Source organism: Schistocerca americana, chromosome X (assembly GCF_021461395.2).
Source record: "Schistocerca americana isolate TAMUIC-IGC-003095 chromosome X, iqSchAmer2.1, whole genome shotgun sequence".
Lineage (NCBI taxonomy): Eukaryota > Metazoa > Arthropoda > Insecta > Orthoptera > Acrididae > Schistocerca > Schistocerca americana.
Window position 1 is genome coordinate 542898201 of NC_060130.1, and position 27626 is coordinate 542925826.

At 43.6% G+C, this 27626-nt stretch overlaps 1 protein-coding gene across 1 annotated transcript in view; it reads right to left on the minus strand.

Annotated features, from left to right (window-relative positions):
- Positions 1–25245, minus strand: part of LOC124555252 (aminopeptidase M1-C-like) — a 476812-nt gene extending 451567 nt beyond the window's left edge. Inside the window, exon 1 of the mRNA XM_047129117.1 lies at positions 24954–25245. Within this exon, the coding sequence (XP_046985073.1) occupies positions 24954–24964 (11 nt within the window). The 5' untranslated portion in view covers positions 24965–25245. The remainder of the gene's footprint in view (positions 1–24953) is intronic.
- Between the last annotated feature and the right edge of the window lie 2381 nt (positions 25246–27626).

Here is a 27626-nt window from a genome sequence, read left to right on the forward strand (position 1 = left end):
GATGTGAAGAACGTCCGCAATCCCGACAGGTGACGCTGGAAGTACAGCAGGCCGAACTTCCAGCACTTAAATCACCGCATCGGGGGAGAAATATATGGCTTTACGACACAGCTTCTCGGGTAATGTATCACCGTCGAAGGCCAATATGAAAGCACCGGTGGCAACCTGATTATGCCTTGGACCCCAGCGAACGTGCAGCTTATCGTTTGACTGCAGAAGAAGGTCTCTGTGAAATATAATACCCTGGACCATATCTAAGCTCTTATGGGGCGTGATGGAAACAGAAACATCCCCAAGCTTGTCACAAGAGAGTAGTGCCCATGACTGGGCAGAGGATGCTGTTTTGATCAAGACCGAATCTGACACCATTTTGGACAAGCCCTCCACCTCCCCAAACTTGTCCTCTAGATGCTCCACAGAAAACTGAGGTTTCATTAACAAGAAAGATTCCCTATCAACTCTCATACATACGAGGTACTGGGGTGAATAAGCATCGCTGCCATACTTAGCCTGGCGTTCCCCCCATGGTGTGGCCAGGGGGGGGGGGGGGATTTAGGTCCTATTTCTTAGCATCCAAGTTAGACCTTGACCGCTTAGAGACTGCAGGTGTTTGACCAACAAAAAGAGATGACATGCTACGCTTCATGGCCTGTCTGCTCTGATGCCACCCTTTCTGACCAGGGGCCCTCCCCACGGGCGGCACCCGGCCACAGCGAAAGTCACCTAGCAGGATGGCCATTGCTTGCAGTCCCGATGCCCCAAGATCATGGCCATCTACTCCTTGGCATACGCGGGGAGTTAGCGACGCAGGCATCAGCAGAGCAATCCCAGTGTGGTCAGGGGGCTACAATCAACAGGGTACATGGCGGCCCCACCACGACGGACTGGCTACCGTGCCGGATATCAGGCGCAAATGAGCTAAGAAGTCCATTATGGTCGACAGTACAGAAAGCGATACTTCACAGAGGATGGAGGAAAACGCACCCAGGAGGGTGACCTCGCCTAACAGCTGGAGAATGAGCAGAAGTGGAGATCCACGTCGATGAAGGATGCGAGAGGTCTCAGCACACGATGGACACTATGCACCACGTAAGGCGTCCTTCCCCAGTTCGCTCGCTCTTCGAGAAAATTTAAAAAAAATGGACGTCAAACCCTACAGGGGACCATCACATAAAGGCCGAAATGTGTGAGACTCCTTTTAGTCACCTCCTACGTCAGGCAGGGATACCTCGGGCCTATTCTAACCCCTGGACCCACAGGGGGGTGGGTGGCCTGTCCTACCTGTGGACTCTCGAACCTTGTCGGATTTGCTGTCGGCAGCAAGTAGTATGGGTTACCTGCGACTGGGCGCCGTTCCTGGCTGGAATGTTTTCCACAGGTGGTTAGGACGCAAAGGCCATCCAAGTGGGTAAGAAAATGAAAGTATCCTGTGCTAGACATAACTTGTAATTTTCATGCTACTTAATTCTGTAAAATTTAGTTGAGAAATTTGTTAACTGATGTATGTAAAAATAACCCTCATAACCCTCTCCCCGCTCCCTTTCTGTCCCATCCACTTACCCTCCTATCTTTGCCTTGGCGTATCTGAGAACAGAGCGCAATGATGTTCGAGATACAAGTGTTCCAGAATAAACCATTTGGAACACATTATTGAACAAGGTTTTCCGCAACAGACCACACTTACATGTTCTCGTATTGAACAAACATCATCAATTGGGACTGCAATGGGGACGAGATCGAGACTGGGCCGTAGATCAGTGGAAACATGTCACCTGGTCGGATCTACAACGATCTTCCCATTACCGACAGCGCCTCACAGGTATCTCATTCGATCTAAAGAGTGTCTCCGAAACTTCTTGGAAGCATCACATCATCTGACAGCTTCAGCTTCATAAATGGGGCTTCCGAGGCCGACAAACAATATTTATACAGTCCTTCTTTTCCAAACGATTCTTTCGATGCCGAATTGGTGATACTCTTTCCCGAGTGATTCGAGTGAGAGACTTACGTTCTTCAGGCCTCTGTTTTAAATGTGACTCTGTTGTCATTAACGGTATTACGCCCAAGGTAAGGTCTCTCGTTCGATGTTCATTCTCTGCGGACATCCTTTCCGTATTCTGCTCCTCCTCTAACCTTGCAACGAGCACTCGTCAGTTGCATATAACTATACAACGGTTTGAAGAGTGGGCAGATAGCATAGGAGTTAAATTTTCCTCAGACAAATGTGTTTGTGTTTGCTTCAACCGTTGTTATCGTCCTTTCAACCTGCCTATTCTTAAAATAAGGGACGTTGTTTTCGATTTTAAATGGTCAGTGAGGCTTCTGCGTCTCACATTTGATGAGCGGCCGACTCGGCTACCACATCTGAGGAATATTAAGATCAGAGGTTTAAAAGAATTGAATATTTTAGAACACTTCCGCTACAAGTCATGGAGAGCAGACCGAATATTTTATATCTGCTCCAGTTTTACAAGATGTTTTTGTGATCTCGCTTTGACTATGGATGCACCGTTTACGGCTCTGCTGGGTCATGTTTTCTTAAGATCATCCATGCTGTACACCATGATGGAATTCAGTTTTCAACGTGAGCATACAGGACAAATCCGATTCCCAGCCTCTGTGTCGAGGCTGGTAAACACCGGCTCGTCAACCGGCATTCATGATGTATGTAGCCTATACTCTCCACCACACAGCCCCTGCATTCCACGGCAGGACTTACTGGCTCTTAGTGCGGATCATGTCTCTGTGCTTCATCGAGGTTTGAGTCGTTCGCCAACCTGGTTGATACGGAGACCCAAGACCCAGAAATATTTTAGATTTATCATGTAGAAAAATAATTTTATTCGAGTCTATTTTTTAAATCGATGTTTTACAGAATTTTATCCGACCACTGTGACTGTGAGGCCGTTTTCAGTAATGGGTGTAAGAAGAGAAAATCCATCGGCTATATATGTATATTTAGGGCGTTGGAGTAGATGCAGTGTCTTTGTGTTACCAAATTCCTTATTTGCATCGACATCCTAAGTGCCCGTGAGGCTATCCACTTCAGCTAACCAGCAGGAAAGTATCTTCAGTTGATCTACGATAACCTTTTCCACAAACAGAGGCAGGGAAAAAGGTGTCATTGTTGGGTACCAGAGCACATGGGCATTATGAGCAATGATGCAGAGGATGAAGCAGCTAAGGATGCCTGTTTAGCTAACAAAATTTCTGCTGCTCCTGTAAATGCTGTTACTTCGCTGTTGGGGCAATAGATCATGTGTCTGTGGGAGAAGGAGCGGTTAGGATTGAGAAAAAACAAGCCGTAGTCGGTGAAACCGAGGACGCGACAGTGGCAGTCCTCCTTCCGGCAGCTGATGCGGGAGGATGTGCTTCTAACGCCCCTCCGGATAGGGCCATGTCCTCTGACGCATGGATTCCTTCTCTAGGATAAGGATCCACCAGTATGCATTGCTTGTGGCGTACAGGCATCTGTACACCAGATTTTAACGGGGTCATTTTATACCAAGCCAATCGGGCTGCAAAACCAACTTACCAGATGACCTGCCCTGTATTTTAGGATGTCATACATCGAATGTGATCCATATTTTAAACAGTCTGTGTGATTTCCGATCTTTTAAATAGTATCTCTGGCAGAAGATCTTAATATGTTTCCAGGATGACTGCTTTCTCTATTATTTTCCCATTGCCCAACCAGGCACAGATCACTGTTACACTATTTCAGGTGTGTGTGGGTATGGTATGTGTATTTTAATCACAGATTGCTTTGAAGCGTACGTCATTTTGTGTTCTGTGTGAAAGTTTGAGTTTGAGTGATTCCCAGGATGGCTAAGGATTACATTTTATAACTTACCTATTGGAGCATATTTTTCTCAAAACGAAACCAAATTCTATACAGTTAGTGGAGTATTGGTGGTGATGACCTCGCTGTTGAGGGCCCTATACATATCACTACCATCGGATGAATCAGATTTCTTATTACACCAAGTCGATCGGCGGATGAGCAGTCATCTAGGTCAATGGCTGCTCGAAACATGTTTCACACCACGGACGCAGGTCGGTAGGGGCTGTATTATGCTATGGGGGACATTCACCTGGCCTTTCATGACATCTGTGTTAGTAATCAAAGACATTATGAAAGCTTTGGACTACATGAACATTACTACGGACCACCTCCATCCCTCCATGCTTGTTGTCTGCCTCGACAGCGATGACCTCATCCAGCATGATAAGTGTCGCATGTCACAATGCCAGACTCGTGATACAGTGATTTGAAGAGCTTGGTAGTGAACTTTTAACACCATAGCTCTACTGATTTATTTTGCCTTTTGTTTTATTTAATGTTATATCGTTGACTATCTGTAAATGTTGTTGGATTGAATCAAAAACACAAAATTCTATACTCCTTTCTTTGTAAAAACTTTGATGTCTTTGAGAGTGTTGGAAGTGTAATCTATGAGGAAATTATATGTTTTGTCTTTGTCATATAATCTCTTTGGTTATCTTTAAAATTAAATAATTTTATTTAAATAATTTTGTGTAGAACTACCAATATGTGCAAATGTTCTGTTTTATTTAATACGTTTGGTTGCTGTTATGTAAACTGCTGACCTTCGCTTAGGGTTCTTAATTATTTTGTATGTAAAAAGTGTTGTGGTTCCCCTCGGGAACGAAACTGTGTAGCGTGTGCAAATTGTGGTTGGCCTAGGTAGAAATGGTGGAATCAAGAGTCTATCGGGGACAAGCTACCAAACTGTGATCTGCCCATGTAAAATCTGTATATTGTGCTGGTTCCGAAAGAGGCTTCTCCTGATGCCTTTCAATGCCTCGGATGGATGGATAAAGAGATGGAACTATTCTGAAATTGGTATCTATCATAGCCACCAAGAAATGACAGCGTCCAGCAATTCTACCTGCAAATCCACCTACCAACATGCAATCGCCACCACATTGCGCAATCACTGTAATGGAACACTATAGTAATGTACAGTGAAGGATCAGCTTATTGGATGTGTTAGTGGGCTCAAATATAAGGTAATTTATAACTGAATTTATGTATCTACCTTGATTTTTTTCTTTATCATAACACCTCTCAGGTTCCTCTCCGTTTGTATGAAAGTGATTACCGAGTGTCCTTATTGAAAGAACATTAAAGCCTAGTATTTTAACTAATTAATGCCTCTTGAACATAGTAAAAAGAAAGTTAAAGTTAATCTGGAAAGAGAGTGAACTAAAGTAAACGATGCTTGCTGAAAATAATTTTTCTATTAAAACTGCTTATTAATATGTTGTTGCCAGCTTCAAAATTAAAAGTTCTTAAAACTGAGGCTTATAAAGTTTTACTTAGTAAATGATCACATTGTTGCCTGCTGTAAATCGCAAAAGGTGAATCAGTATCTTACAAATATGTCAATTTCGTGTTTCACTGTAGTAAAAGTTGAAAACTGCAATTGTGGAAAGTTATATACTCGTGCTAGCTAAGCACTTGTTTCTCTTGTGTATTGAAAGTGCATATTAACAGTGTAATAGGATCCATAGTTTATCCTTTATGCTCTTGATAAATAACAATTAATAGAAAGATCACTACCTATGAAAACAGTAACTTCTTTTATTCAAAAGACAGTGAGAAGCAACCTATTAGTGAATTCAATTTAACTTTCATTCTAAATAGAAAAGTATTGAGCTGAGAGAGACTTAACCTGTGACCAGTTCATAATTTTGCAGTGAACTACATTTACAATTTTATGTCAGCTAGAAAAATGTTTGAAAAGTAACACTGAATCTATGTCCAATTTATGATTCTACAGTGCACTGTAATAGTAATGTTATTGAAACCACTTTGAATGAGTCCTGAAGATGGTAGTGTGTATCGTTATCTGTTATATTTATGCAGATAGTTTGTTGTGCTCTAGCTGTCAACTCGAAAATTAACATTAACATATACAGGTGTCAGAGTTCATTGCACTCGCGTGTGGCAAAATATAGGTTGTGTTTGTCCGTTAAAGTTACTCATAACTAATTTCTTAAACAAGGATGTTAATCATTCTCATGCCTAATTAGGCTGGCGACCGTTTTTGGTTTATTCTTGGAACAGTGTGGATAAGTAAATTATTGTTTGTTACTGTTTGAATATTTACGTGATTCTGACTTTCACTTCCGATAAGCCACCTCCGTTAGGTACAACACGGTCAACATAACAAAATTCCTCTCAGAGGGTAACACGGCTCTGCTTTTTCATACTATAATTACTTGAACAAGAATAATTTCATTATACGTACTGCCTTCAGCTTTGAGGTTATGGTATAGTAGTAGAGGACAGTAGTGTTATAAACTCAAGTTGATGTACTGGCCACCAAATTTGCTTCAAGTACTTGAACAATAAAAATTGAAACCAAGAGCTGTACTGTAAGTCAAACGTCGTTTATTCAAAACGCGCTACCTGTTTTGAGGCGAAAAGCGCTATCTTCAGGCCAGCCAACGAAGTCTAGTGCAACGGAGCCAAAATCAACAGGATTACGTAACTCCCGCTGCACTCGACTTTGTTGGTTGCACATGCTGGCGTAACAAGCTAAGTAAGTTTTATTGTTTCCATTTGAAGACTCAGTTGGTCCCTGCCATTGTGGTTCGTACGTTGATGGCAGATAACGCTTGGTGCTTGAAGATAACACTTTTTCGCTTCGAAACTGGTAGCATGTTGTGAATAAACGACGTTTAAATTACAGTAGAACTGTTGGTTTCAATTTTAAAAAAAATGGCGCCTAGAACCGCTCGGCCACAGCGGCCGGCTTCAATTTTCATAATTAAAGTACTTCATGTCCAGCTGCTGTCCCACTGTCCTCAATGGATTGATTACCGGAGACATTCGCTTGACGTGAACCCAGTGGAAATAATTTTCGACGCTCTCCGGCTCCAACTCCGTATCCTCGAACCACCGGAGTGTAATTTGCGAGAATTGTGTGATCTGTGCATAGACACCCGGTTCCACATACCTCCGAGAACCTACGAAGGAGCTGTCGAAACCATACCACACAGAATCGCTGCTGTATTCAATACCAAACGTGAACCACACGCTGTTAAGCAGTTGGCCACAATGTTTTAACTTATCGATGAATTTGTGTTCTGTTGTGCTCGTTTTCTAGTTATCCAACTTTAGGCTCTATCTAAGATTGTCGCAAAAACGCTAACTGCCAAACTTTAAGCTCAAAGATCTTGAAAAACTTGTAACCAGATTAACTCCTAAGTCACGTTTGTACTTTCTGGGAAGGATATTAACAGAAATAAACACGTAAGTGTTGAAATTGGATCTTTATGGTGTGTAATACATTAGGTTTCCTAAATCCATATATATTATAACAATGTATGTATGTATGTTTGTTTGTTCCAAATCTCCCTCTAAATCACTGGATCGATTTAATCCAAACTTGGCACACACATCACTTTCTGTCTGGAGAGACCCACTTTGAGAGTAATAACTACCTACCGCTCAAAGAGGTGGAAGTGGTGATGAAGAAGTAGTATACGAACTCATGACGCGCAGATAACCAGACTATATTCATCCAGTACTTGAGAACGGGAGTACTTGTGACTGTCAGTCAACTTTACGCATAACTTCAAATATTTACGAGAATTTTTCTCAGTGACACTTTCCACAAAATGATCAAAGAAAAAAAGTTTATCTCTTACTAAGTTTTCGCTATTCGTGCAGTAAAACCTCCCTATAAGACGTGACATTTTAATTTATCACTTATTTACTAATAACTCTATTCGCAACGCATTTCACAGTGTCCACATACACCAGCGGACGTACCTGCAAAAGTATATCATCGTATGATACATACTCAGGAGATACTACGTCATAAACTTTGAGCTGCCTGAAAACGAAATTAGCCAGCCGCGGTGGCCGTGCGGTTCTGGCTCTGCAGTCCGGAACCGCGGGACTGCTTCGGTCGCAGGTTCGAATCCTGCCTCGGGCATGGGTGTGTGTGATGTCCTTACGTTAGTTAGGTTTAAGTAGTTCTAAGTTCTAGGGGACTTATGACCTAAGATGTTAAGTCCCATAGTGCTCAGAGCCATTTGAACCAAAACGAAATTGTAGACCGAAATTCGCTAGAGATACATGTAAAATATATGTACAAATATGTGTGAAGTATTTTAAATATATGTGACATGTGCGTATGCGGCCAAAGCAAGAGGGAAAGAGCGCCTTCTAAATCCCTGGATCGATTTCAACAAATCTTGCTACACATATTACTTACTATACGGAATGAAATACTGTGGGGGTAAGAACCAGCAGCCTCCTATTGGTGTGGGAGTGATAAAGTGGAGAGAGAAGGGTGGGAGGAGATGGACAGACAGAGAGAGGGGAAAGGAGGACATGGAAAGAGAAAGGAGTGAGGGGGAAATGAACAGTGAGGGCAAGGGAGGAGATGAACATAAAGGAGGCGGAGCAGGAGAAAAACAGAGATAAGAGGGGAGGAGATGGACAGGGAGAGGGGAGGAGGAGGTTAACAGAGAGGGGAAGGATGAAATGGACAGCCAAAGAAAAGAGGAGGTGACAGATGAAGAGAGGTGAGAGGCGGAGATGGACTGAGAGAAGGGAGGAGGGGATTGGCAGCAAGAAGTGGGAGGAGGAGATTGGCTGCGAGAGGGTGAGGACGAGGAGGAAGGAGAAGAAGGACCGAGAGAGAGAAGGGAGGACGGCAGATAGACAGATAGAGGGGCATGAGAACATAGACCCAGAGTGAGATTGGAGGAGGTTAACAGTAAGAGGTGGGAGGAGGAGATGTAAAGTGAGGGGAGAAAGGAGGAAATAGACTAAAACAAGACTTGAATAAATACATCCCCAGGCAACGCCGGGTATTCAGCTAGTACGATAGAAATACTGATAAACAATGTTTTGTTGTCATAATAAAAATAATAGCTGAGATAGTGAAATGAGCAGGACATTCTATTCATCTTCGGGAGGAAGGTGTTCTGATATGTACTAATCAATATACATTTAGGTTTTCCGTAGTATACAGGATCTCTAAATAAATTTCGGAACGCTAGGCAAAATTGATTACACCACCACCTAATATGATCCCTAACGATTAGGTGAAATCCCTCCAGGACACGCTACGGTCGCAGGTTCGAATCCTGCCTCGGGCAAGGGTGTGTGTGATGTCCTTAGGTTAGTTAGGTTTAAGTAGTTCTAAGTTCTAGGGGACTGATGACCTCAGAAGTGAAGTCCCATTGTGCTCAGAGCCATTTGCACCAACCCTCCAGGATAGTTCCAAGAGAATTATTTCCCCTGACCATCTCAGACTGAGCTAATGCTCTGTCGCTAATCACCTCGTGGCTAGCTGGATATGAAACCCTAACAACAAAATTAATGAATCATAGACGCTAGATGGTGTGTGACAATGATGATGAATAGAAATGAGTCACCAAATGGGCAAGGGTTAACACAAGGAAGTAATCGTATTGGGCAAGACTGCTTCCGTCTTGTTTCTGGACGTCAGTACGGTTTAACAGTAACAGCAATGTGCGTAGGATTGTTCATCTGCGAAGCATGTTGTTAACATCGTCATCGAAACGCATTTGCAAACACTTCCACGATTTACATTCCATGACTGTAGACCTAATTAGAAAGGAGGCACTACGCCGCACCTAAACATGGTTGGAGCGCTGATTCAATTTCAAATTTCACTTACAGTCGTATCGGGGAATCACTTGAAAACTTAACAAAAACACAGTACTGGGAATTGATCCGAAAAGTCCAGTACGTCAAGGAGGAACCATCTCTCTCGCTGTGTTTCAACGGATAGGATCATTTATTCACGTATCCACCACACTCAGGAACATGTGCACTGTCAGCACAAAAATAACTCTACTTATATATATTTTGCAATGCATTGTTTTATCGCTCTTAGTTTAATCTCAAATGTGAAAAGTTCAAAATTTCGGGACATGCACAGAGCAACGTGGGATGAAGACTGCAAACATTGTTTAGCACTGTGTTGCTTAGCAGGCTATTTGAACTGTGTGTATGTGTGAGACAGAGAGAGAGAGAGAGAGAGAGAGAGAGAGAGAGGGGGGGGGGGGAGAAAGAGAGAGAGGTGGAGAAAGAGAGAGAGGGGGAGAAAGAGAGAGAGAGGGGGAGAAAGAGAGAGGGGGGGAGAAAGAGAGAGGGGGAGGAAGAGAGAGAGGGGGAGAAAGAGAGAGGGGGGAGAAAAAGAGCGAGAGGGGGGGAGAAAGAGAGAAAGGGAGGGGGGATGGGGAGGAGTGGAAGGCTTTTTGTAACGATTCGACCGCCAGATTATGTCATCGACATGGCGATTACGCTGGTCAGCAGTGGTTTTTGTACAAAAAAAGTAAATACGAGTATTAAACTTAGTTCGAGATAGTAATGTGACATAAAATGTGAAATGAGAAAATGTCCTTCACGTCAGGGTTAAGTATCACAGCAGTTGTATGATTTACTATATACTTATTAATTGCTTTGTGTTCGAAAGCAGTGTGGAAAAAATAAGTTCAGTGTCTTTTTTGTTCTTGAGTTTAATGTGAACCATTGTTTAAATATAGCATTGTAGTGAAGGTGTAGTTTTAATGAAAGAATTAAACGTTCCATGTAGTGCTACAGATTGTTCCTTGTTTACAGACGTTTTCAAGACGAGTCTGAAAGACGTAATATTAAATAATGACAATAAGGTCCCATCTGTACCTGTAGGCTACTCTTTGAAGAGAATTACGTTAATTTATCAGAGACACTTGACGCTATTAACTGTAAAGAAGGCAACTCGATAATACATGCTTATCTTACGCTGAGGTGACAAGTCGTGGGATATCGATATGCACATACACAGATGGCTGCAGTACTGCGTACACAAGGCATAAAGGGGCAGTGCATTAGCGGATCTGTCATTGGTACTCAGGTGATTCATGATAAAAGGGTTCCGACGTGATTATGACCGCACGACGGGAATTAACAGGCTCTGAATGCAGAATGGTAGGTGGAGCTACACTTATGGGACATTCTGTTTCGGAAATCGTCAGGGGGTTCAGTATTTCGAGATTCACAGTGTGAAGAGTATGGCGAGAACACCAACTTCTAGGCATTACCTCTCACCACGGAAAACGCAGTGCCCGACGTCCTCCATTTGACGACCGAGAGCAGCAGCGCTTGTGTAGAGTTGTCAGTGCTAACATACAAGCAACACTGCGTGAAATGACCCCAGAAATCAATGTGGAACGTATGACGAAGGTTGCGGCGAAATCTGGCGATAATGGGCTATGGCAGCAGACGACTGACGCGAGTGCCTCTGCTAACAGGACAACATCGCCTGAAGCACCTCTCCCGGGCTCGTGATCGTACCAGTTGGACCGTAGGCGACTGGAAGACCGTGGCCTGGTCAGAGGAGTCCCGATTTCAGTTGGTAAGAGATGACAGTAGGGTTCCACTGTGCCGCAGATACCACGAAGCCATGAATCCAAGTTGTCAACAAAGCACTGTGAAAACTGGTGTTGACTGTGTTTACATTAAATGGACTGATTCCTCTGGTACAACTGAACCGATCATTTATTGGAAATTGTTATGTTCAGCTACTTGGAGACCATTTTCAGCCATTCATGGACTTCATGTTCCTAAACAACGACGTCATGTCACTGAGCCACAATTGTTATAAACTGGTCTGAAGAACATTCTGCACAATTCGACCGAATGATCTGGTCATCCAGATCACCCGACACGAATCCCATCGAACATTCATGGAACATCATCGAGAGGCCCATTCGTGCACAAAATCCTGCAACGGTAGTACTTCCGAAATTATGGTGGACGGCTATAGAGGCAGCATGGCTCAATATTTCTGCAGGGGGCGTCCAACGACTTATTGAGTCCATTCCATGTTGAGCTGATGCGCTACGCCGGCCAAAAGAACGTCCGACACGATATTAGGAGGTATCCTATGACTTTCGTCACCTCAGTATAAGGTAATAAGTTTACTCACTAGTCTACAGACTGGTTTCACAAAGTATTGTTTCCTTTGTCTTTCGGACGACCGTACAAAAGTCAAATATTATACAGTTAAACAGAGGCCACCACGAGAAGAATTGGTTCCGAGGAAAGAATGTATGAAATATGTATCTCTGATGGAGTCTCAAAATGTTCCCCTTCCCCTGCTGCATGTAAAGCTCGGACTTACCAAGAATTTCGCAATTGGGATGTACTAAAGTAGTAAAAGTTTCATGCATCTACGTTAAGTGTTCCCTGAACTAAGGAATGCAAAATTGAATTAAGGGATTTTTATAGGGCCACATATCAGGGAAAATAATGCCTGATAAGAACTTTGAAGATAATTAAGTCAGAGCTTGCAGCATGTTGTCTTTTATGGATGTCGTTGAAGGATCCCTAGGGAATAGGAGAGTAGAAATCAGTGACGTATGAGTGGGAAATCTTATAGAGAACTATAAACACCTTGGATGCAGAATATCTCGAAAACGCACTTCCTTCACTCTCTTTGAGATTTCTTCCCGGGCAATTTGGCAGCAGTTAGTGACTAGCATGGGGAGAGGTTCTATCAAGAAATGTTGCGGAGGGAAAGCTGTTATAGAGGAAGCTGGAACTACACTTTGTTAAGTGGTTACTGCGGTTTTTGAAGCGTGAAGTATCTACATCGCACAGAAGGAAGTTGTCATCAAAGGTCTCAACCACCATCATCATAATCCACGAAAAAAGTGTTAAATGTTTGATTGTAAAAATCTACGTCAGGCCAAAGTCAATACAGTAATGTAATTGTATGACAGTAAGTATGTTATAATTATAGTACCTGCTTCAAATTTTTTCAAAGACCACTGTAGTCTCTGCTTTTACACATATGTATTTTAAAACCTGCATAACCACAAATTAGAGGGTGATCGCGAAAAATTAACTGGATTTTCAGAATCAGCAGGTCAGTGGCGTTTTATCCCTACACCAGAAAAGATGTTGACCAGTGTCATATTCCACTAAAGTTATTTACTTGTCATTAGCTCACTAATGATTATCGTAACAAAAAATTAATCTAAATTAAAAATAAAGTTACAGAACTAGTATCTGTAACCCATTAATCATCTTGCTGTGATAATATTCACCCTCCTTTCATTCCACTGTTTCATTTGAAAAACTTCTGTGTTATCTGTGTGTTGCCGTGTCAACTGTCTGCACATGTTGTGATGTCAAACTTCCATTAATGCAAGCAACGTGAAATTGTACGTAGTTACTTGTAGACCTGTTAATCTTCTCTTCAGGCGTCTCAGTACACACTTATAAGTGACGGGCTACACCACAGAAATGCTGATAAGTAACGAGATTCAAAAAGACGTTTGATATGAGGGAAAAGAAACGAAAAAAAGTCATTGAAAACAAGTATGGCACCCGCCCGCGTTTCGGTCACTGCAAGCAGAGGGACGGATGAAAAGAAGCGAAATGAAGCGTTCATAAGGAACCTTTAAAGCTGTCGTGTTGTCTAATTACGGAGAAAAATTTAGACGCTTGTTTACAGCCTCTCATACTCTTTTTTACTCTCGAAAATATTACAGCTCGCTGAACTGTTTTAAGTAATTACACTAAGGGTGGAAGCGATGTGCACCATTTTGCTACCAGATTTTGCGAACATAGCCGCCATATTATGAGGGGCAGTCAAATGAAAACGAGACAAATAGAAAAAAGTAAGTAAACTGTTCATTATTTCAAAAGTAATCACCATAACAATTAATACATTTGACCCACTGTTAGGCAAGAGGGTCAACGCCTTCATGGAAAATATTTACTGCTGCCTACGGAACCATGATTGTGCTCAGGCATGCACCTCTTCGTCCGAAGCAAATCTGAGGCCACAAATTTCTTTCTTCAGAGCTCCAAAGATATGGAAATAGCATGGGGAGAGATTGGGACTGTATGGAAGATGTGTAAGGGCTTACCAGCGGAACTTCTACAGCGTAGACGAAACTAGCTGCCAACAAAATTTTGACTACGCAGCAGAGCCCTTACACATGATCGTGTGGCGGGTACTCTTAAAGGGGGATTGTAAGGGAATCTTCTGTACGATCATTAGCATCCGTTTTACCTCAGAAGCATCTAGCGGAAGATTTGAATCTTCGGCAACACAATGCAATACCCCATCGCTCCCGAGTTGTGTAATAATAGTTTGGGGAGCATTTAAAGGGCATGTGGATGGTTGGTTGACCTACGTCAGCTCCCCTCAGTCCTACTGAGAACATTCGACACACCATGGAGTGCGATTTGCGCACAATTCATTTTATTTCGATCTATCTTAGGAAGCTGTAGGCAACTGCTGAGCAGTCGTACATAAAGAAGGTTTCGGTGTCTCGTGGAGCACATACGACGACCATAGGTGCCGTCATCAGGGCGGGAGGGGGATCACAACGCTACTAGGTAGGTATCTCTAGTTCGACTACTTACTGGTGTCGGTATCCATGAGTTTACCATGCTGTGTGACTGGTTCTCACCCAAACGATTAAATTTCCACACATAGAAAAGTATTGCACATAATTTAGCAAAGTTGTATGTTAACCCGATATATGCCACAGCGTTTCGGTGGATCGACATATTGCGAATATTTGGATGGAGACAGTGCGTTTCGTTTGCATTTTCTCATCGCTCTTCACGCCAGACACGTCACTTAGTTATTTACAGTTCTCTACATATATGGTTCAAATGGCTCTGAGCACATCTATGGTCATCAGTCCCCCCTAGAACTTAGAACTACTTAAGTAGCACACAACACCCAGTCATCACGAGGCAGAGAAAATCCCTGAGCCCGTCGGGAATCGAACCCGGGAACCCGGGCGTGGCAAGCGAGAACGCTACCGCACGACCACGAGCTGCGGACACTACATATACACGAGGCCCAAATCTAAGTGCTTCAGTACATGGCCCAAACACCCATCAAAATGGGTCCCATTGTAATGCTTAGAATACATGACGTGGATGTATATAAGTCAAGACAGTCCCCTAATTAGAAAATGAGCGTATGGGGCAGATGCGGGAATCCCTCATTGCCGTCCTGGGCAAGGTCCTGGTGGCAGATGAATTATCGTTGGCTTCCTCTGGCCATGAAGTGGTGTGTATCTTTATCTTGCGGATAACGAGTTAGTTGGATCAAATGGCTCTGAGCACTATGGGACTTAACATCTATGGTCATCAGTCCCCTAGAACTTAGAACTACTTAAACCTAAGGACATCACACAACACCCAGTCATCACGAGGCAGAGAAAAATCCCTGACCCCGCCGGGAATCGAAACCGGGAACCCTGGCGCGGGAAGCGAGAACGCTACCGCACGACCACGAGCTGCGGACAACGAATTAGTGCTAGTTCAGTGTACAGTTGGGGTTTTGTTGTTATGTGTGAATATAAAGGGGTCAGTTAAACCCAGTGACGGACTACAACCTACTACTCTCGAGGAGGAAATTGTTCGCAGAGCTTAACAACGGACGGATGACAAACGGCACCACAAACCCTAATGCAATGAAACAAAGCGGGGAGATATGGAATGTAGCCCAGGACTTCAATAAGGAACTGCACGCCACCACCTCCCCTTTACATACCGGCCAAATAGTAGCTGTGGAAATTTCTTCCACCACCAGGATTCGAACCGGCTACCTACGAGCCGGACGCCACTGCGCGGGAGTGCGTTACCAAATGGCCCTGAGCACTATGGGACTTAACTTCTGAGGTCATTAGTCCCCTAGAACTTAGAACTACTTAAACCTAACTAACCTAAGGACATCACACATATCCATGCCCGAAGCAGGATTCGAACCAGCGGTCACAGCAGCAGCGCGGTTCCGCACTCTAGCGCCTAGATCCGCTCGCCCACAGCGGCTGGACAACCTACCCTGCAGCATCCTTGCAAGCTTTACAGACTGTCTGCAACCACCCTGTATAATATCAAGGTACAGATACACTCCTGGAAATGGAAAAAAGAACACATTGACACCGGTGTGTCAGACCCACCATACTTGCTCCGGACACTGCGAGAGGGCTGTACAAGCAATGATCACACGCACGGCACAGCGGACACACCAGGAACCGCGGTGTTGGCCGTCGAATGGCGCTAGCTGCGCAGCATTTGCGCACCGCCGCCGTCAGTGTCAGCCAGTTTGCCGTGGCATACGGAGCTCCATCGCAGTCTTTAACACTGGTAGCATGCCGCGACAGCGTGGACGTGAACCGTATGTGCAGTTGACGGACTTTGGGCGAGGGCGTGTAGTGGGCATGCGGGAGGCCGGGTGGACGTACCGCCGAATTGCTCAACACGTGGGGCGTGAGGTCTCCACAGTACATCGATGTTGTCGCCAGTGGTCGGCGGAAGGTGCACGTGCCCGTCGACCTGGGACCGGACCGCAGCGACGCACGGATGCACGCCAAGACCGTAGGATCCTACGCAGTGCCGTAGGGGACCGCACCGCCACTTCCCAGCAAATTAGGGACACTGTTGCTCCTGGGGTATCGGCGAGGACCTTTCGCAACCGTCTCCATGAAGCTGGGCTACGGTCCCGCACACTGTTAGGCCGTCTTCCGCTCACGCCCCAACATCGTGCAGCCCGCCTCCAGTGGTGTCGCGACAGGCGTGAATGGAGGGACGAATGGAGACGTGTCGTCTTCAGCGATGAGAGTCGCTTCTGCCTTGGTGCCAATGATGGTCGTATGCGTGTTTGGCGCCGTGCAGGTGAGCGCCACAATCAGGACTGCATACGACCGAGGCACACAGGGCCAACACCCGGCATCATGGTGTGGGGAGCGATCTCTTACACTGGCCGTACACCACTGGTGATCGTCGAGGGGACACTGAATAGTGCACGGTACATCCAAACCGTCATCGAACCCATCGTTCTACCATTCCTAGACCGGCAAGGGAACTTGCTGTTCCAACAGGACAATGCACGTCCGCATGTATCCCGTGCCACCCAACGTGCTCTAGAAGGTGTAAGTCAACTACCCTGGCCAGCAAGATCTCCGGATCTGTCCCCCATTGAGCATGTTTGGGACTGGATGAAGCGTCGTCTCACGCGGTCTACACGTCCAGCACGAACGCTGGTCCAACTGAGGCGCCAGGTGGAAATGGCATGGCAAGCCGTTCCACAGGACTACATCCAGCATCTCTACGATCGTCTCCATGGGAGAATAGCAGCCTGCATTGCTGCGAAAGGTGGATATACACTGTACTAGTGCCGACATTGTGCATGCTCTGTTGCCTGTGTCTATGTGCCTGTGGTTCTGTCAGTGTGATCATGTGATGTATCTGACCCCAGGAATGTGTCAATAAAGTTTCCCCTTCCTGGGACAATGAATTCACGGTGTTCTTATTTCAATTTCCAGGAGTGTATATTTAGTAGCAATATATGACGTTTGTACATCAAGAACAGAGTACTGAAATAGCTGTAGACGTTTCACTAATTAATTCTGCATAACTTAAAAGACAAATTGTCGACAAGTTATCACGGATATGATAATTTGATAAAAATCGCAAATCGTACGTTTCGTGAAGACAAAATTGACCAAACGGGAAAGTATTTCAGACATGTCCGTTTGGAAACCGGAATGCTAACAGTGTAACACCGGAAAAGGAAGTAACGTCCTACGCGCCTACACAGATATGGCTTAGCGGCAGAATCTCAAAGGCTCTTTGTGTAGCGGAACCATGCAACTAGTCACAGTGTCATTCTTACGAAAAGTTAATTTTATTGTTTAGAAGAACTGTACAACAGTCTCTTCCATGAAATGGAAACAATGTAATAATAACACTTACATCAAAGTTTTTTCATTGATCTGATGTATTCTGAAGGACTTAGGTGCAGATGTAGAGCTTGAAAAACCATAATTACCACGTCAACGTTGCTAACCACAGAACTGATTAAAATTGGGAATAAAAGCGAAAATGGCATTGGAAACAGAAACGAGTAAACATGTTGTACAGGGGAGACAAGCTTTCATTGTAGAAAATTAGCTTATCTAAATTCTCATTTTGTCTTAACGTGAATTGAAAACATGCTAAATATATTATTTAATTTCGTGTCACTTAAATTTTGAATTTCGAGAAACGTATTTACTGTTTGCAGTATGCTGCGCAGGAGACCTATCAACAAAACGCATTGTACAGCCGTGTCTGGAAACAGGCCTTGTATGTTGCTTGGCGGGATGATGGCGGCGAAACCAATTCCGAGCTTCTTTAACGGAATACCTGACTATTACCTTTGCGTCTACATCTACGCCCTGTAAGCCATCTTACGCTGTGTAGTGAGTTGCTTCGCGTTGTACTGTCAATGCACTTTTTCCCTGTTGCATTCATGAATGGTGCACAAGAAGTAAGACCGTGTAACGCCGATTTTCTATTATTTTACCTTTCTACGAGATATCTGTGGAATACTTAAGACTGGCGTTCACGGAATTTTACCATAAAACTTTTCTGTTGCGCACAACGTCTCTCTTGAATCGTCTAACGCTGGAGTTGGATAAGGTTCGGTAGCGCTCTCGCGCTTATTGTGCGAAAGCTTTACAAACTGTGCTGCTCTTATTTTCATCTTCTATACACAGTCTGATCAAAAGTATCCAGACACCCCTACGTAATGCAGAATTGACCAGTGCATGTCACGAGAGAAGAATCCGCCAGTATCAAAGTAGGTAAGGAGTATTATGCTCTCAGTGGAAAAGAAGTAACAGCAGATTGGGACGGTCAGAAGAGCTCAGTCACTTCGAACGAGGGCTAGGCATTGGGTGTTACTGGAGTAACAAATCCATCAGGGACGTTTCAGCCCTTATAAGGCTGCCAAAGCCGATTGCTGGTGATGTATTTTTGGGGTTGAAACGCGAAGGAACAGCCGCAGCTAAACCAAGACCAGGTAGACCTCAAGCACTGGAACCGTCGAGCGTTGGGGAGGGTAGCTGGAAAAAATCGAATTAAATCAGCGGAAGGAAGTACTCATGAGTTCAGAATTCCTACCAGTAGTCCCGCTAGCCCAATGAGTTAAAAAAGAATGTGGCACAGTGGTTGGGCAGCTCCTCGTAAGCCACACTCAGTGGTAAATGACGTTTGGGATGGTGTAAACCACGATGGCACTGGACAGTGGATGACTGGAAACGACTGATCGGGAGTGATGAATCACACTGGACTCTGTGGCAATTCGATGCAAAGGTTTGGGTTTGGCGAACACTTTTACATCGTTACCTGCCTTCATGAGTAGTGCTAACATGAAGTATGGAGGAGGTAGTTTTTCGTGGTTAGGATGTGGTCCCTTAATTGCCCTTAATAAAACTCTAAATGCGCAAGAATGTGAAAATATTTTAGAGCATTGTGTTCAATAGTGGAACAGTTCGGAGACTATGACTAATTGTATCAGCATGACAATGCATCCTGTCATAAAGCATCATCTGTGAGGCAATCATTTGTGGACAACAACGTTCCTGGAATAGACTGGCCTATTCAGAGTCCCGACCTGAGCCCAGTGCAGCACCTCTGGGATAAGCTAGAACGGGAATTCCGCTTCACACCCGAGCTTCCAACATCATTACCTCCTCTGGTTTCGGCTCTTGAGAAAGAATGGGCTGCCATTCCTCCACAGATATTCTGGTACCTCATTGAAAGTGTCTTTAGCATAGTTCAAGCTGCCATAAAGGTGAATGACAGACACACCCCATATTAATGTCTATTATAAATGTCTGGGTACTTTTTATCAGATAGTGATTCTTGAGCCTTTCTGATATACGGGGTGTTCAAAAAGTCTCTCCGCAGTGCCGTATGATTGTTAGCCGCGTGTGCCGTATGCCGCTGTGAATATACCGAAATAAAACTCAGTGAAATACAAGTTATTAACTTACTGAATATTCATTTTTGCTTACAAATTTTCACATTAAATGTTGAAATTGCCCCCCCCCCACCCCCTGTTGTTGAATTCACAATTTAATTCGTCTAATCATACGGCACGCGCGGCTAACAATCATACGGCACTGCGGAGAGATTTTTTTAACACCCTGTATATCTCCAGTTGAAAAGTTATCAAGGGTAGGCTGAAGAATGGTATTGTAATGTATATATATATATCTTTCGTAGATGATTTACATTCCCAGCAAACATCGGCCTGGCATCTGATGTTGCTACAACTAGTTCTATGTGGTGGTTTCGCTTTGATCACTTGTACATGTAATCGTGGACAATTCACGACAGTGAATGTTTCCAGTGTCTGTTCGGCAATCGTGCAGTTGCATAGTAACAAGTATTCCAGCAAGTTTATGGGTACTTAGTTACGTCTGCTTGTGTTGAAAACCAGCTGTCAGCCGTTGCTCGAAGCATTGATCCTCTGCAAGTCTTCCTTCGTTTGACGAAACTTTTTCTGGCGTTGTTACTTCCGTATTTACAAAAGCCTAATCCGCAAATCCGCGATCCATTTCGTGGATATTCAGCATTGTTAACCAGATGAATTCTATGTATAGTGAGCAGTAATTGCGTGCAAAACCCCTTGAGGTACGCTGTAAGTTACTTTCAAATCTGACAATGTCTTCCCGTTAAGAAGTACATGCTGAGACGTTTCGTAAGTTATGTTTCATCATAGAAGTTCCAAAAATGTCATTATATAGGATCATAAAGAGTATTCCATAATTATATAACAGATTTGCGTCAGAAATGTAGATCTGCAGTTTTGTGCATTTGTCACGTGGTCCTTCTTGACGACGGGATCGAACTGCGCCGTTCCCCAATCGCTAGAACGCTTCGTTGCTTCAGTGATCTACAATAAGCATGTTCCAGAAAGTCATTCGCATAATCAATTCCGAGCCTGTATTCTTTCTTCTGATTACAGGTTTTATTAGATTTCGCACTAAGTTATCTTCGCGCTCATTTTGGCTTCGGTCAGCTTTGGCTTCGTCAAAAACGCTCTGATTTCTGATGAAGCTCTCTCTGCTTTCGTAGCAACTTTCTAATTCAACTACTGACAACTCCAGGAGTTTTCTATCCCTCACAAGCGTGCGCGGCACATACATGTCTGAAGCATGTTGTAAAACAGTGTTGAATCTTGTGCATTAATATCACACATTTCCGTCTAAGAGATGAACGTTTGCTGATGATTGTTCAGACAACTTACGAGTATAATCCATTTCTTGTCGCCCTTGTTAACCGTAAGTGTTTTCCTAATGTTCTTCACATTCGTTCTGGCATCCGAAGTAAATGATAGTGTAACAGCCAGTCACTGACTACACCGTACGCACTACTCACACCTTAAAATGACTTGTGGAGTACAGATGTAAATCTAAATTGAAAAGTTCGGGTCTGCTTGTGATCAGGAGATCAAAGGTTGCATTCTCAGGAGTCGCCTCTTTAACTACCTAGGAGAATTTTTAGAAGAGATACCTAGAAAAATTTCACACGAATCCGTCTCCCCGGCACCTATTTTAATCACATGAGTCTCATAGTTTCTAGCTTGGAAGCTGATGAGGGACGGTCAATAAATTTATGCAAGATGATTAAATCTTCTGTGAAGCATTCTGTCGCTACAGCTGCTGATTTAGGTGGCCGATGAAGCATCTCAATTACGTTGTAGTATCAAATTTTGAGGCTTACTTTCAAATAGTTTATTTCACACTCGGGATCTGTAGTATCCCGACGATACATTATCGAGTTCCTGACGGAAATAAATATGCCACTTCCACTTGCATCCAGCCTATTCTTACGACTTTTATACCAACCTGAATTTCCGATTTCGCTACGACTCATTTGTGGTTTTGGCCAGGTTTTCGTCCAAAATATCGTTAGTAAGCGAAAGTAATTCTGGATCCATACAGTGGGCGTTCGTGCAGTTAACTAAAAAGCCACATCTGAACATCACGCGAATTTGGACGTTTTGGGAACCTTGAGCAATACCGTGAAAAAAGATCAAATGTTTCAAGTTAGATACAAGAAGCATTTTAGAATTCGAAAGCGCTCATTTCATGCCAAGACAGGACTAAAGTAAACTCTTTATGCATTAGCGTCTTCTAAACGGTGATTTTGACAGTTACAAATATTTCCACCTATAATGCACGACCACTCATCTCTATGTCTAGGAAATCTTCATTTCAGATATGGATAATGTCCTGTAGGTACAAAAATGTAAAACAACACACGAGCTTTTGTCGTAGCAGCCTGTTTTAAGCAGGCCAGTAGCAACATTGTCGTGTTATGCATTGATACTCTAGCTGTCGAGTTTGAAATCTATTTCCGTTTTTAGTGTACACCTCCATTTTTCTATTGAGTGCCTGCTTGGGTTTCACGTGTGCACTTCAAAAAATGATCATTTCATCCCTTTGAAAAATATAATTTTCTCAAACACGTCTCAATTCAAAAGATAACGTCGAAGTTTCTTCAGTGGGGAAAAATCGTAGTATACTGTTGTCCTCACAAATAGTGCACTGTGAAAACATAGGTTACTGTGATATTTTTAGTATTAATCGAAAGGTATGCAACTTATCAAGAAAACTAAGATTTATTTATTTATTTACGGTCAGTCCATATAATTTACGTGTGTGAGTTCCTGTTTTGAATATTTTACAATCTAATGAAACCCAGACTTATACATGTTTTTAACATAATTCGCATTTGGTGATTTATATCCTCATTTACTCACACAGAAAGCAGTAGTTTGACATTTTTAATTACACGCGTTATAACAGAAAAATTTGGTGTAAATGTATATCCGAATGTGAAAAATTTTATTGTGGCAACAGTATCATGACTCTCGATAGAAAAACACAAATATGTAAGATTGGTTATTTTATTTACATTTTCGCTAGACATATTGATCGTTTCATTTAAAATGCATGCAGCATAGGTTAATTTTTTTCTATATGCTGTTCTTGTGTATAGGTACTGGCTGTGTGCAGAGAGCGAAAACAAAGTAGTTTTACAATGTGGATCTGAACATTTACAATTATTCGTTTGCTTGTATTGAATTGCCAATGCATATATAAATTCCTTTCAGTCGTCACTAGATGCTTTATAGAACGACAACCCCAACTGCGGGCTTCAATTTTACATGATTACGGATAGAATTCTGAGAAGCAGCCAGAAACTACTGGAAGATGTAGAAAGCTCCCGAGCCTACACAGATAACGGGAAAACCTTGATAATAACCCAAATACACATGTTTTAACCGAAAACTGTTGTTTCCTGTATTTAAAAATAATGTCATATTTGAAAGCCCATTATATGACTCGGTGGAAACTGACAACTTATTACAATATTACACTTAAAACACAATGATTTCTTCGGTTCAGTTACTTTCAGTTCAATACAGAGAAATAGCATCAATTTTTTTTCTGTTTCTGTAACTTCATTTACATGTAATAACACAAACATATTTTAGTGCCTCGGTGATCGCGATAACAGGTTCTTCCATCACTTCGTCTTAACTCTCCTCCTCTAAAGAACATTTACTTTTTCCTTTTATTCGCGTTACTTAGCGGCTCAAATTTCGGCTCATAGGCATCACTATTTAACCACTCGCGGATTTTTTCGTTATCTACGTCTTCTCAAGCAGAAGTTTGTCTTCCATACGAAAATATTCATTATAGTAAGAAAACACTTCAGCATTGGTGTTTTTTTTTTTTTTTATTTTCCCAGATACCTCTGGTCTACGCACGGATAATCCGAAAACCAGACAATAAGCACACGGGCAATCGGGAATTTGTTATGTTTATATTACTATTTACGTATTGAAGCACCAGAATAACTGTCAATTTTCCGTTCAGTATACGGAAACTGATTGTTTTCTCTCCTAAAAGTGCCATAGGTTACCATCAAAAATCATAAAACAAAAGTCAACATGTATATTACATTAACTTAATCCAGATGATGGAAATAAAATTCTCTGGAACGCGTAGTGGAGAAATAAAGTGATTCGATAAAGATAGCTGTATTTTTCAATCGCTAAAAGTTTCTTGCACCGAATTTTCTTTCACGCCAACAAATTCAGAAAATGTGCTTGCAGGTAATACAATACTGCGCCCCCTGCAGACTGATAAGGACTGTACATTAGCAACTGACGCAGCGCCACACTAGCACCTATTATCGAAAGTATGATCCTTTGCGATATCGAGCGCAATTTATGATTGGATTGATGATTTCTCATTAGGCAGGGCGGTATGTTATCTTGGGTGGAGAGTCTCAACGTATGTAGAAATAATTTCAGGTGAAACCCTTGCTGTTAATGTTGTGTATTAAAGACCTAGCTGACAATATTAATAGAAACCTTAGACTATTTACAGATCATGCAATTATCTATAATGAAGTATTGTAAGCTATTCAGGTGTTCAGTCAGATATTGATAAGATTGAGATTTGGTACAAGGATTGGGATCTTGCTTTAGATATTCACAAATGTAAAATTGTGCATTCCACAAAACTCAGAAGCGTTTATCCTATGACTACAATATCAATGAATCACAATTATAATCAGTCGACACGTATAAATACCTGGGTGCAACAGTTTGTAGGGATATAAAATGAAACGATGAAACAGACTCATCTGCAGGTAAAGCATGCAGCAGACTTCGGTTCATTGGTAGGATAATATAAAAATTCAGACTAGGAGATTGTTTACAAAACAATCACGCGTGCCATCACAGGATATTGCTCAAATATGTGGGACTCATATCAAATAGAACTTACAGGGAGTAATAAACGTTTACAAAGGATGGAAGCACGAGTTGTCACAAGCTTGTCCGGCTCGTGGGAAAGGGTCTCGCAGATGCTGAAAAACCAGAACTGGCAGACGTTTGAAAATGGAACCGAACTATTCCGTGAAAGCCTACTAGGAATCTGGGAATATAGTAGCACATCCTGCGTGTCGCTCCAGTAGGGTTCGCCACGACAAGGCTAGGCTAACTGCAGCGCTCCGTACGCTAATGGAGCGAGGAACACTGTCCGCCATGCAGTGCGGCACTCACCTCGGCGCCATGGTGTGTGGCTGGCGACGCAGTCCGGCGTGCGCGCCGCCGCCCTGGTATTTATCAGCGCGCAGCCGCGGCGTGACCTTTAACCCGCCGGCGGCGGCGCCCGGCACACACTGAGGGGACGCGGGCAGGCTTATCGGACCAGCTGGCTTCCAGCCGACGACCACGCTTCCTCTGCCGACTGCCGACTCCGCCCCACTGCCTTCTTGCCGAAGCACTCGCGCGAGACTCCGCTCCGATTCCGAGAACACGTGCCGCTCTAGACTGACGGGCTCCCACCGCACAACTGAGCGCTACACTGGTAGGCGTCATTGCCACTGCGCTACGCGAAGGATGGACTTCGTTCATCTGCGCCGATGTCACAGTAGGGTGACACGTAATTAGCGGAAGACGCATTTGTAGCAATGCGACTGACTCAGCGCGAATCTACTGCGTTGTTTGTGCGTAATTTTCGTGCTAGCTGACCAGTGCAGACTCAGATTCTCTATCGAAAGCGCTAAAGCGCTAATTAACAGCAACCACACTGGTTTCCATCAACCGCAGAGCACTACATCTAGCGCTACGTGTAGATGACTACTCTGTAAATCAGACATAAGTGCCTGGCACAATACTCGTATTATTCCACTCTCGAACAGCGCGCGGTAAAAGCGAACACCTATATCTTTCCGTGCGAGCTCCGATTCCCCTTATTTTATGATGATGATCGTGTCTCCCTACGTAGGTCGGCGACAGCAAAATATTTTCTCATTCGGAGGAGAAAGTTGCTGATCGAAATTTCGCGAGAAGATCCCGCCGCAGTGAGAATCACCTTTGTTTTAGTGATGTCCACCCCATATCCTGTGTCATGTCCCTGACACTCTCTCCCCTATTTCTCGATAATACAAAACATGCTGCCCTTGATGAAACGTTCTTGACGTTCTCCGTTAATCCTACCTGGCAAGAATCCCACGCCGCGCAGTAATACTCCAGTAGAGGACGGACAAGCGTAGTGTAAGGGCAGCGTTACATTGCTACTAAACCATCGTAAATTTTACTACACTAAATTTCATTCAATGGAAGTCATAATTAATAGGTTACGCACAAGGTAGTTACATTTGTTAGGTCTCCTGTGCTATGTTCCATACAAACTAAGTCGTCGTGTGACTAGGGCCTCCCACCGGGTAGACGGTAGACCGTTCACCGGGTGCAAGTGTTTCAATTTGACGCTACTTCGGCGACTTGCGCATAGATGGGTGTGAGATGATGATGATTGGAACAACACAACACCCAGTCCCTGAGCGGAGAAAATCTCCGACCCAGCCGGGAATCGAACCCAGGCCCTTAGGATTGATATTCTGTCGCGCTGACCACTCAGCTACCGGGGCCGGACACAAACTAAGGGTCGCAGGTTCGAATCCTCCCTCGGGCATGGATGTGTAGTTCTAAGTTCTAGGGGACTGATGACCTCAGATGTTAAGTCCTATAGTGCTCAGAGCCATTTGAACCATTTTGAACACAAACTAAGTACAAAACGTCCTGTTTTATAGTTCGTTATGATCATTTTACTGCCCAAAATGTTACTGGAAAAGAAGTCATAATTTATCTTATGAACGGCGTTCAATAAGTAATGCAACACACTTTTTTTTCTCTGTCAGTTTCAGTTGAAAAAATATGGAATTTGTTGTGGAACACCTTGGAATATTCCCGCTTCAACTCCTACAGTTTCGTAAAGTTCCGATAAGTGGAAGCGCTATACGTAGCTTTCAAAATGGCGCCTGTATCAGAGGTGCGTTCCAAGCAGAGAGCTGTCACTGAGTTAATTTTGGTGGAAAACCAGAGCATCACAAGTATTCATAGGCGCTTGCAGAATGTCTACGGAGACTTGGCAATGAATAAAAGCTTGGTGAGTCGTGGGACGAGACGTCTGTCATCACCGCAACAAGATCGCGCAGACCTATCGATCTCCCCCTGCTGGCTGGTCGGACACAGCTGTGACTCCTACAGTGTTGGAACGTGCGGACACTCTCACTAGCAGTGATCGACAGATCACACACCTCGCTGCTCAATTGGATGTCTCTGCTGTTAGTGCTGACACACCCGTCCACCATTTGGGGTCCTCTAAGGTGTATGCCCGCTGGGTTTCTTGCCGCCTAACAGGAGACCATAAAGAGCAGCGAAGGACCATGTGCGCGGAACTGCTTGAGCGTTACGAGGCTGATCGTGACAATATTTTGTCGAACATCGACGCAGACTATGAAACATGGGTTCATCACTTGGAAACGGAAACAAAACGGCAATCCATGGTGTTGCGCCACACCACCTCTCTCCTCCGAAGACAAAGTTCAAAGTCGCACACTCAACCCAATGAAAGATGCACTCTGCAGGAATCAGTACGGAGATGCTGATGTTATTGATGCAAGACGCTGGCTACGACATCGACCAGTAGAGTGGTACCATGAGGACATACAGACTCTCCCAGCAAGGTGGCATAAGGCTGTCGTACTGAACGGAGGGTTTTGTAGCCAAAAGAGCGGAAAATAATATGGTGCACTGGAATACTGAATAAAACCAACCTGCTATCAGAAAAAAAGTTACATTAATTATCAAATTCCCCTCGCATGTACAATTTGCAAATTATTGTACTTATTAAAACTCGAAGTATTTTACACGTAGAATGAGTAGAGAGTC